The sequence below is a fragment of the Anopheles coluzzii genome, chromosome 3 (assembly GCF_943734685.1).
Source record: "Anopheles coluzzii chromosome 3, AcolN3, whole genome shotgun sequence".
NCBI lineage: Eukaryota > Metazoa > Arthropoda > Insecta > Diptera > Culicidae > Anopheles > Anopheles coluzzii.
In genome coordinates this window covers 5,655,289-5,665,147 of record NC_064671.1, presented here as the reverse complement: position 1 = coordinate 5,665,147, position 9,859 = coordinate 5,655,289, and the positions used below count along the sequence as shown (strand labels likewise).

The window sequence follows — 9,859 nt, the reverse complement described above, 5'->3', positions numbered from 1 at the left end:
CGCTTTGCAGGCGTTACGCGCCGTTACGTCGCGTTTGACAGGTAAGCGTTACTACCTGTTACGTTTTGTATTAGCAGAATACCATTTTGTAATTTTTTGTCATTCTAATTTCAGTTTTAATTCCACCTTAAATTTTTATGCATTTAATATCCCGTTTCCATTGAGTTGAATTTCCCTTTTCCTTCCATTTTGCCACACTCGCTGACCATGTCGACCGTACACCGTGCCGCTAATTTGTCAAAGTGCGCTGATTTGTTTACAATCCGTGCGAAAGGCAGGAAAAAACAAAAGCAAAGACAACATTCCTACGTTGCGCCTTCGTGTGTTCCGCTTCGTTCCGGTGCTTGTTTTATGTGTCCCTTCCGGTGAGTGTGTGTGCGTGCTCAGAACTGTGTTTTTTTTGTGGCGTAAAAATGCTCCCGGGAATCGGTATGTTCGGTACGGGCGAGGTGACCCACGTGCTGGTGCCGATACTGCGCGACAAAGGCTTCAACATCGTGGCGATCTGGGGCCGCACGGGCAAGGAGGCGGAGCAGGCGGCGCTCGAGCTGAAGATCCCGTTCCACACGGCCAAGATCGACGACGTGCTGCTGCGGAAGGACGTCGATCTCGTGTTCATCACCTGTCCGCCCTTCCTGCACTCCCAGATATCGGTGAAGGCGCTCGGCATCGGCAAGCACGTCGTGTGCGACAAACCGATGACGCTGATGCAGAGCGATGCGCTGAAGATGGTCCGCGCCAGCCAGTACTACCCGACGCTCATCTCGATCGTGAACCACTCGCTCCGGTTTCTGCCCGCCATCGCGCACATGAAGCGCGCCATCCAGGAGGGGTACATTGGGCCGCCCGGACCCTGCCTCGACCAGACGCTGATCGACGTGAAGGTGCGGATGGGCCCACTGTTCAACCGCAAGCGGTACGACTGGCTGTGCGACGAGTCGATGGGCGGTGGGGCGCTGAACCTGGTCGGCAGTCATGTGATCGATCTGGTAAAGTTCCTCACGGAGCGGAAAGCGGTCCGGGTGCACGGGACGGTGCGCACGTACGCGATGTATGCGTCCCACTCGCACACGGGCATCAGGCGGGTGGCGGCGCCCGACGTGTGCGCCTTCCAGATGGAGCTCGAAAGCGACGGCAGCACGTCCAGCGCCCTGGTGACGGTGAACATCAACTGCCACGAGTCGAACAACGCGTTCCAGCAGGAGGTGGTCATCTACGGGCCGGCCGGCCATCTGACCGTGCGGGGCGGCGATCTGGTGGGCCACCGGCTGAACGCCGAGACGGGCGCCGTCAAGGAGGAGATGCTGTACGTGGACGTGCAGGATCTGCAGTTTTCGGCCACCTCGGACACGGCCCTGCCGCGACCGTACGTGAAGGGTCTGTGCAAGCTGGTCGGGGCGCTGCGGGACGCGTTCCACCCGAACAAGGAGAGCGCGGGCTGGATCAAGGAACCGGTCCAGGCGGCGGCCACCTTCGAGGATGGGCTGTACGTGCAGGCGGTGCTGGACGCGATCCGGAAGTCGAGCAGCGAGCGCTGCTGGACGAAGGTGAACGTGTGCGCCGAATCGCCGACCGGCCAGCAGAAGCAAAACGTGCTCGCGAGTGCGGCGGCTCGCATCGCCTCCGTGTCGGCAATTAGGGCCGATCCCAGTATTAATCATGCCGGATACTTTTAAGCTGACGATCATGGGGGGCCAGTGGGGGGGGGGGGGGGGGCTTTTTCTACAACAGACAACGGACAGCAAGCACACGTAATGTGTTTTTTCTTCTTCTATTTATTGTGCATTTTTTTCTCTCCTGTACTACTAGCATTAGTAACAGAGTAGTGACTATATTTAATGCCTTTACGCGAACAACAATGGAGCGGTTTTGGATCGCTGGCGTGATCGAGAGACGACGTCTTTTTTGAAACCTCCGGAACCACCCTCCTCTTCTTCTACACAATGCAGGGGGGAGGTTCTTCTTTACTCGTGGAGTACAAATCTTTACAATCAGTTTTTTAAAATGAATTTATATAAATCGTGCGCGATATTTATTTAATTAGCTTTACTATCTCTTTACCGTACTTTACTAATTTATTCTCACCCGTCCAACATTACATTTCATTCTATTTTCTTTAACCAAAAAGAAGGCACCATTGTTCGTTCCATTTGCCGCTTAGTGTTAAGAATGTGAGAGGAAAAGTTTTTTTTTGTTTTGCTTGTTGGTTTGAATTTTAACATCATGCCGAGAACAATTATTATACATTTAGCAGACTAAAAAGCGTTAAATAAATTATATTTATCATCACACAAAATTTCAAAAACGAAAAAAGACGTTACACATACAATCGCGGTTCCATTAGAGAAAGAACGACAATCCATCTCACTTACTAGCAGCAGCAGCAGCACCAGCACCACTAGTGGCCGGTGTTGTCACCGGCTTGCTGCGTGTGCTGCTTTGCGCGATCAGTTCGGCGCGCAGGGTTTGGTTTTCGTTCGACAGCGCGCGCACCATCTCCTCCAGCTTGGCCATCTGCTCCCGATGGTGTGCCTCCAGTGCGTCCCGGTCCTGCGAAGGAGGAGGAGGAGGAGGAGGAAGAGAAGCAAGGACGGAGAAGGTTAGTGAAATATATCGGTCAAGTGCACCCACCACGCGCGCGCCGTACAATGTTGTGTTTGTTGTGCCCATCGGACCACGTCCACGTGCGCCTTCGTTGTGTATTCATGTTGTGTAATTACAGATGAGCTGCGTGGGTGTGTGATTTGCATCGTAATCAATCTCTCAAGCTCCCATCCTCCCCCCACTCAAAGCGTGCGCTGCATGCTGATTGTTATTAGATGCCTGGGAAATGGTTGAAATGGCAAGCATCTTCTGCGCATAGAAGCGGTTCGTTACACCTGTTGCGCGCTTGCGTTAAATGGATCACTTTCACGATCGATTGCGCACAATGGTTATAGGGAAGCACTGGCCAGAGCTCTATCAAATCGTGGTCCACAATTCACACGAACATTGACCTTTTGTTTTGAGGGTATGTATGTGTGTGTGGCTAACCCAACCTTGCGCCACGTGTGCCACTCAATGCGGGAGCTTCCTCCTCAAGGGCTCTCCTGATCTTAGCCTCTTCTCACCCTGTTAAAGGCCTGTAATCAACAAGCGAATGTTCCAATTCCATTCCCACACCACTAATGAGCCATTTGCCTTGAGGTCAGTTGAGCGGGGGTCGCACCAGTAACTCACACCTTACACCCGATACACACACTCACCGCTCATTATGGAAGCAAACATCGCTGCATATCATTATCATCATGGTGTTGTACAACGTCGCTTTGATTAGGCCACTGAGAAGAGTGTGTATGTGTTTGGCTTTAGCTGGTCAGATCAGCAACAACAGTCCTCAGAAGGTTATCGGACGTGCAACGGAACGGTCACTCGACTCCTCAAACATGTTTCCAACTTGGAGCACTTTTTGTGTGGCGTTTTTCGGTGTTTTTTGCGTGGCATGCTTTGCCCAACGTGCTGCCGTTCCCGGATCTCCACGCGGAACACCATACAGGATTGATTTAGGTTGGCGAAACATTATTATTACATTCTGCTACTGTCACAGCTTACTTTTCGCTTCCTTTGCAGCACAATACAATCAGGCACTGTTGCCAAGAGTGCGCACCCTGCTCGGGGCGACTGAGCTAGCGGAGGAGCAGTATGTGCCGTACTTCGAGCTGCTGCCCGAGTATCGCGACCGGCTCAGTGGAAACTTCCTGCTCGATGGATTTGCACGCGCTCGGGATGCTGCCCGGTGCCTTACCTGCATGTCCAGCTCGTACCTGTTCCTGAGCTACTACAACGAAACGATCGTAGATGGGCGGGGGGACACGGAGCGGGTGTGGACGTTCGCGAAGCGTATCTGTCGACTGCTCGGCTTCAAGCAGTACCTGTGCGAGGGTGTGGTCAACATGAACGGGCAAGTGATTGAGTATGTGTTGCGGAACCGCAGACCATTCCCGGAGCCGGAAGACATTTGCCAGATATTCCTGCAGGAGCAGGACTGTGTGCGTGATGGGAGAAGCATTACGGAGGCGGCTCTGTATCGCTCCGTTGACATAACACCACCGGCGGAGGAGCAGGAGGAACAGGTTCGTTCGCGAATGTATACCCCACCGGATGCGGGTGGCTCTTGTTCGGCGAATCCTGCACCAAAGAAGTCACCGCTAACGATCGTACACCTCACGGACATCCACTACGATCCGGAGTATGTGGTCGGTGTGAATGCGGACTGTAAGGCGGAGGCGTGCTGCCGAACGTTGCCCGATCTGGCGCCCGCAACGCCGGAAACGGCAGCCGGCTACTGGAGCGACTATCGGGACTGTGACACACCGTGGCACGGTGTGGTCGACGTGATGGAGCACATACGCCGCCAGCATCCGAAGATAGATGCGATCTACTTCACCGGGGACATTGTGCATCACTTCACCTGGAACACGTCGATCGAAACGAACGAGGGCGCGATGCGGCAGGTGTTTGATTTGATGAAGCGCGTCTTCCCGGGTGTCCCGCTGTATCCGGTGTTGGGCAATCACGAATCACACCCGGCTAATTTGTGAGTCTTTTGAGGGAGAAGTTGAGGGAATTGTTACCAAAACAAGATTTTCCTTTTACAGATACGCTCCACATGACGTAGAGGCATCGTTTCGGATGGATTATTTGTACGACTTTATCGCGGACCAGTGGGCCGATTGGCTGCCAATCAAAGACATCCGTCCAACGCTAACGGAAGGTGGCTACTACACCGTGCGAACGCCTTACGGCGTGCGCATCATCGGGCTCAACAACAATCCCTGCTTCGTGCACAACTTCTGGCTGTTCTACAGTCTCGACTACTTTATGCCACAGCTCCAGTGGCTGCACGACACACTCCTGCAGGCCGAGCGGGACAATGAACGAGTTCACATCCTAGCGCATGTGCCTTCGTACGATGATTCCTGCTTTATCGGGTGGACGCGCGAGTACCGGAAGATTGTGGAACGGTTTGCGCACATCATTGCGGGCCAGTTTAACGGACACTCGCACGTGGATGAGTTCAATCTGTACTACAGTCGGGACGATCCATCGCGTGCAGTGAGTGTGGCATGGAACGGTGGCTCTACGACCACGTTCACGAAGCTCAATCCCAACTACAAGGTGTTCCAGTTCGATCCGGTTACGTTTGTGAGTGTCACTCAACGTACGAGTTTCCTTAGAAAGAGTCTAATTTGAATGATATTTTCCAATAGGAACCGCTGGAACAAGAAACCTGGATGTACAACCTTACGGATGCGAACTTAACGCCCGATCAGCGTCCTTCCTGGTATCGTTTGTACAGCTTCAAGAGCTACTATCAACTGCCGGATCTCAGCGTGGACTCCCTGCAACGGCTTGTCCAACGGTTTGCTCAATCGGAACAGCAGCTCCATCGGTACTGGCAAGCGAAGCAAAAGTATTCCGATCCACTACTTCAAGAAGGCTGCACCAGTACCTGTCTGCGCAATGCACTATGCGCCATCGTACGTACCGAACATGACGATGAAAGAGCCTGTGAGCTACTATACGAACGTGCGGCTCAATCAAACGCTACCACCAGCCAATCTGGCTAATAATTCTCGAAGATTGTACCTATTTAAACGAACAATGTGAACAATGTGCCCACTACTTACCGCAACAGCCTTTTCCAGCTTTTCTTTCGCCTGCCGGGGTGAGATCGCTTTGCTCGAAAGGCCCAGCAGCGCTTCCATTCGCGTACAGTCGCGCTGCTTTTCGTTCAGCAGCTCGCGCAGTGCGTTCAGCTCCGCCAGCAGTTCCATGTTTTCCTTCTTCAGCTTCAACGATTCGCCACCATCCTTGCGCTGGCCGCTTGCCTTCTGCTTGGCGCTCTTGGTCATCCGCTCGAGGTACTCGCGCTGGCGCAGGAACTCGTTCTGCACGTCCTCGTCCAGTGCGAGCGACTTCTGCAGCTCCTTATCGTTCGAGTACCGGTGGCAAAGCTCCTTAACGCTGCGCTTTAGCAGCTCCGGTCGCTGGATCAACCCGGACACGTTGTAAATCTCCCCGCAGAGCCGCTGGTACTGGGCTTTCGACGCTCGGAACCGGTTCCGCTCGCGCCGCAGCTCCAGATCGATGCCCACGTACTTGTCGCGCAGCTCCTGCAGCTGCAGCTCCAGCTGCTTGTTGTTCTGCTGCAGCTCCTCCAGCTTCTTTTCCATCTCCAGGATGAACTCTTTCTTCTCCTTGATCTCGCGCTCCTTCGGCTCGATCTGTGCCTTCAGCTCGGTGATCTTCATCGACAGCACCTGTTTGTACTTCTCCAGCTCGGAGTTTTTCTTGCCCAGCTCGAACACACGGCGATCCTTGTCCCGTATCGTACTGTCGCGCTCGGCCAGCTCCTTGCGCAGCGCCTCGATTTCGCGCTGATGCTGCCGGATGCTTTGCTGGAACTTGCCGTGCTGCGCTTGCATCGTTTCGATCTCCTTCCGGTACGCCTCCGACTCGCGGCTCAGCGTGGAGAACTTTTTCTTCAGCACGCCGGCCTCACCGCGCCACTTGATGGAGTTTTCCTCCTCCTCTTGTAGCCGTTTCTCGTACTGAAGCTGCAGTTCCACCTTGTGGCGATCGTTGTCTACGTCTACCTGGCGGCAGTACTCATCGAATTCGGCCCGCTTGCGATCCATATCCTTGAGCAGGTTGTCGATGATGTCCTGCTTTTCGCTCAGCAAACGTTTCTGGTCCGCTTCCATTGATTCTGGAAGGAAAAACGAGAGGTACAAATAGAGCAAATGGCGCTTTTTTTTGGAGTACTAATTTCCTCCTACCAATCGTATCCTGCAAACATCCTGCCGAGCGACGCAGCTTAACCTCGTATTCCTCCCGCATCGCGTCCATCTTGTTCTTCATGCTCGTCAGCTTGTCGTACTCCATGATGATCTTCTCGTGGAACTGTGCCTCAAAGTCCATCATCTCCTTCTGGTGGTCCTCTTTGCCCTGGGCGATGCTCGCGGTGATCAGGTTGAACTCTTCCGTGTGCGCCTGCTCCATTTCAATGTTCTTTTTCTGCAAAAACGAAACAGTGTGCTGTGTCAAATTGAAGCCTTTAATGGTACGATCACGATCTCCCCTACCTTAAGGTTCTCGATCGCGGCACAATAATCCTTGTGGATGTCACGCATCTGCTCGGAATGGAACGCATCGCCCTGCTTCATCTTGTACGCAAACTCCATGCTCTGCTGCTGGATGCGCATCTCGAGCGTGTTGATCGATTCGTTCTTCTCGATCAGCTCCTGGCGCGCGATCAGCACATCCGCACACCGGCCCAGCTCCGGCGCTTGGCGTGCCGTTTTGCCCTCGTTGTTCAGTATGCGCCAGATGATGAGCGTCCCGTCGTCGGCCGCCGTGATCAGCGTGCAATCATCGTACGTGATGCAGATCTTCGTCACTTTGGTGTTGAAAAAGCGAAAGTTGGTACAGTTCCCGCTGCTCGTGTCGACCAGCGGCACCTGCACGTTGTACAGATGGCCCTTCACGCTTCCCACGAACAGAATTGCATCCGAGCGGGCCAGAGCCATATCGGTGAGGGGCGTCAGCTCGGGAATTTTGAACTCTCGAGCCTGCGAAAAATAGGAAAGAAAGTGTCTCCCAAGCCTTTGAAAAAGAGCAAACATTCAACCCGAACCCCCGAAGCTTACAATGTCCGATTTGGCAACTTCTCGAATGAGTCCCGTGTTGGTGATGGAGTACACCGAGTGCGCATCACTCGTCAGCGCAATCGACCGGTAGTGGATGCCCTTCTGAACGACCTCCTCCAGCCGTTCGCCCGTCACCACATTCCACTTGTAGATTGCACCGTCGTTACCTCCGGACACTAGCACCGCATCGTCCGTGGACCACGCCAAGCTCAGGATGCTGCCATTGTGGCCCTTCAGCGACTGCACCACCTCGAACGTGAAGATGCAGATGAGCGTGATCATCTTCCCGTGAGCCGCCGCCAGCAGATGTCCCTGGTTGGAGAACTCGAGCTGCGTACAGCTGGCCAGATTGAAGCTCTTCGTTTCCTTCAGATCGTCCAGCTGGATCTGGAGCAGCCGGAGCAGATCGATGAAGCCAACGGCGGCGAAAAACCCGGACGGATGCAGCGCAATGACACCGATCTCGATCTGGTACTTCTTCACCAGCTCCACCTTCATCGTCTCGTAGTTCCACACGCGAATCGTCAAATCACGTGCTTTGGCCAGTGAAAACATAAAAGCAAACGAAACGGAAGCTTTAGAAGCGAAGCAAGTACGTTAAAGCGCGCCCATCCTTACATGCTGTCATCACGATCGGCTTCCACGAGCACACAGCCATCCCAATGATGCCGCTGATGTGCAGCGGTTCGCCCAGGTTCTGAAACACCAGCTCACTGATCTTGAGCGTTTCCGGCACGATCAGCATGCCGATGTACAGCTGGGAGTGCAGCGTCGCCACCACGATCGTGTCCTGCTCGTGGTTCACCGCCACGTTCACGATCTTGTACTGCGGCTCGTCGTACAGCGTGATCGGCACGCGGATGATCGACTTCTTGCGAAAGTTGTAGTTCGATTCCCGCTCGAACACGTGCACCACGTTGTGGATCGCGTAGAGGAAACCCTTCTCGAACTGCGTCAGGCAGAGCACCTCGTGCTTCCGCTCTGCAACTTCCGCCGCAGTGGCGCCCAGGTCCGTGTCGCCCTCCCCGGACAGGTCGACCGTCTCGATCAGGTCGGCCCGCTGGCGGATCTTCAGCTCGCCCGACTCGACGAAGATGATCTCCGTCTCGGCGGTGCCGGCCGCCAGCACGTCCGACGATAGCCACGTCATGGAGGTGATCAGCAGATCGTCACCCTTGATCGTACCGATCTGGCCGAAGCCCTTGTCGGTGCGGTTCATTATCTTCAGCATGTAGTATCCGCCGACGGCAACTATCGTGGCATCGTTCGGATTGCACGACAGGTAGACGGCCTGGCCCTGCTGGCTCGAGTTGGACGCCCGGCCAATGATGAGCGAATCGTTCTTGTCGAACGAAAAGATCGACAGGAAGGCGTCCGGTTCGACGGACAGGACCGCCACTCCGCGGGAGTCGTGCGTGAAGCAGATATTGCCGATCTGCGTGTTCGGACAGTCTGCCGGCAGTTGGAGCGTTTTCCGCTTGCGCAGCGTGTCAATCTCGTAAACGTTCACCATCGATTTGCTGCGGAGAAGGGAGCGAGAGAGAGAGAGAAAGTGTACAATGTCTGAGTGAAGCAAGACGGTTCCGCGATTGTGAAGATTACTTATCGTTGTTTCTTTCCACCACGGCTATAAACTTCCGGTTCGGGCTTAGCACGATTCGTTCCGGATGGCAATTTTGAGGAAATCTGCAACGGGAACGAACAAATCAGTTTAAATTCAGCACTTTTGTGTGGCGAAGTATTCCTTTTTACCTCAAAAACTTTTGCTTGTTGGTGGTAAAATCGTGGATGGCCAACACTCCCGCCACGGGGTAGATGATTTCCTGCTTGAGGGTAAAGTGTACGTTACCCTGAATATCGGTCCTCAGCCCGTACGCATTTTTCGGAATGATTGAGATTTGTTTCGAGCGGCTATTCTTCTCCATTTTGAACCGTTCTTAAGGTTGAAATGTTCACAAATATTAAGAAACGAAGCGAAGCTTAGCAGAAGGCACACTTTCCGTGCAGCACCAGGGCAGATTAAAGACAATTTGCTGCAAAATCCACCAATATAGGGCAACATGCCAAACAAAGTAACCAAACAGAACTAACGGAACGATGGTGCCGGTGCTTGGCAACGACGTTCCAGTGGTTGCTAGTCGCGGAAATAGAAGCGGAAATCAACATGA

At 53.7% G+C, this 9,859-nt stretch overlaps 3 protein-coding genes across 3 annotated transcripts; 2 read left to right on the top strand and 1 right to left on the bottom strand.

Annotated features, from left to right (window-relative positions):
* The first annotated feature begins 181 nt into the window (after positions 1-181).
* On the top strand, positions 182-1,854 carry LOC120955876 (glucose-fructose oxidoreductase domain-containing protein 1). The gene has a single exon (XM_040377081.2). The coding sequence runs from the start codon at positions 414-416 to the stop codon at positions 1,674-1,676; it is 1,263 nt and encodes a 420-aa protein (XP_040233015.1). The 5' UTR covers positions 182-413; the 3' UTR covers positions 1,677-1,854.
* A 94-nt stretch (positions 1,855-1,948) lies between these two features.
* On the bottom strand, positions 1,949-9,784 carry LOC120955874 (cilia- and flagella-associated protein 57). The gene is made up of 8 exons (XM_040377079.2): positions 9,444-9,784; positions 9,294-9,377; positions 8,310-9,211; positions 7,692-8,227; positions 7,128-7,613; positions 6,822-7,059; positions 5,670-6,751; positions 1,949-2,550 (listed from the first exon to the last, which is right to left on the bottom strand). Exons 1-8 carry the CDS (start codon positions 9,614-9,616, stop codon positions 2,365-2,367), a joined length of 3,687 nt encoding a protein of 1,228 aa, XP_040233013.2. The 5' UTR covers positions 9,617-9,784; the 3' UTR covers positions 1,949-2,364.
* LOC120955875 (sphingomyelin phosphodiesterase 1-like) lies at positions 2,571-5,674 on the top strand. The gene is made up of 4 exons (XM_040377080.2): positions 2,571-3,546; positions 3,610-4,576; positions 4,638-5,184; positions 5,250-5,674. Exons 1-4 carry the CDS (start codon positions 3,288-3,290, stop codon positions 5,607-5,609), a joined length of 2,133 nt encoding a protein of 710 aa, XP_040233014.2. The 5' UTR covers positions 2,571-3,287; the 3' UTR covers positions 5,610-5,674.
* Positions 9,785-9,859: the final 75 nt, after the last annotated feature.

Bases quoted from the DNA above. Each gene is read 5' to 3' on its own strand.
- LOC120955876 (XM_040377081.2), top strand. From the start codon at position 414: ATGCTCCCGGGAATCGGTATGTTCGGTACGGGCGAGGTGACCCACGTG.
- LOC120955875 (XM_040377080.2), top strand. From the start codon at position 3,288: ATGGTGTTGTACAACGTCGCTTTGATTAGGCCACTGAGAAGAGTGTGT. The intron at 4,577-4,637 runs GTGAGTCTTTTG...TTCCTTTTACAG, and splicing joins GAATCACACCCGGCTAATTT to ATACGCTCCACATGACGTAG. The intron at 5,185-5,249 runs GTGAGTGTCACT...ATTTTCCAATAG, and splicing joins AGTTCGATCCGGTTACGTTT to GAACCGCTGGAACAAGAAAC.
- LOC120955874 (XM_040377079.2), bottom strand. From the start codon at position 9,616: ATGGAGAAGAATAGCCGCTCGAAACAAATCTCAATCATTCCGAAAAAT. The intron at 8,228-8,309 runs GTAAGGATGGGC...CACTGGCCAAAG, and splicing joins GCCGATCGTGATGACAGCAT to CACGTGATTTGACGATTCGC. The intron at 7,614-7,691 runs GTAAGCTTCGGG...TATTTTTCGCAG, and splicing joins AAGTTGCCAAATCGGACATT to GCTCGAGAGTTCAAAATTCC.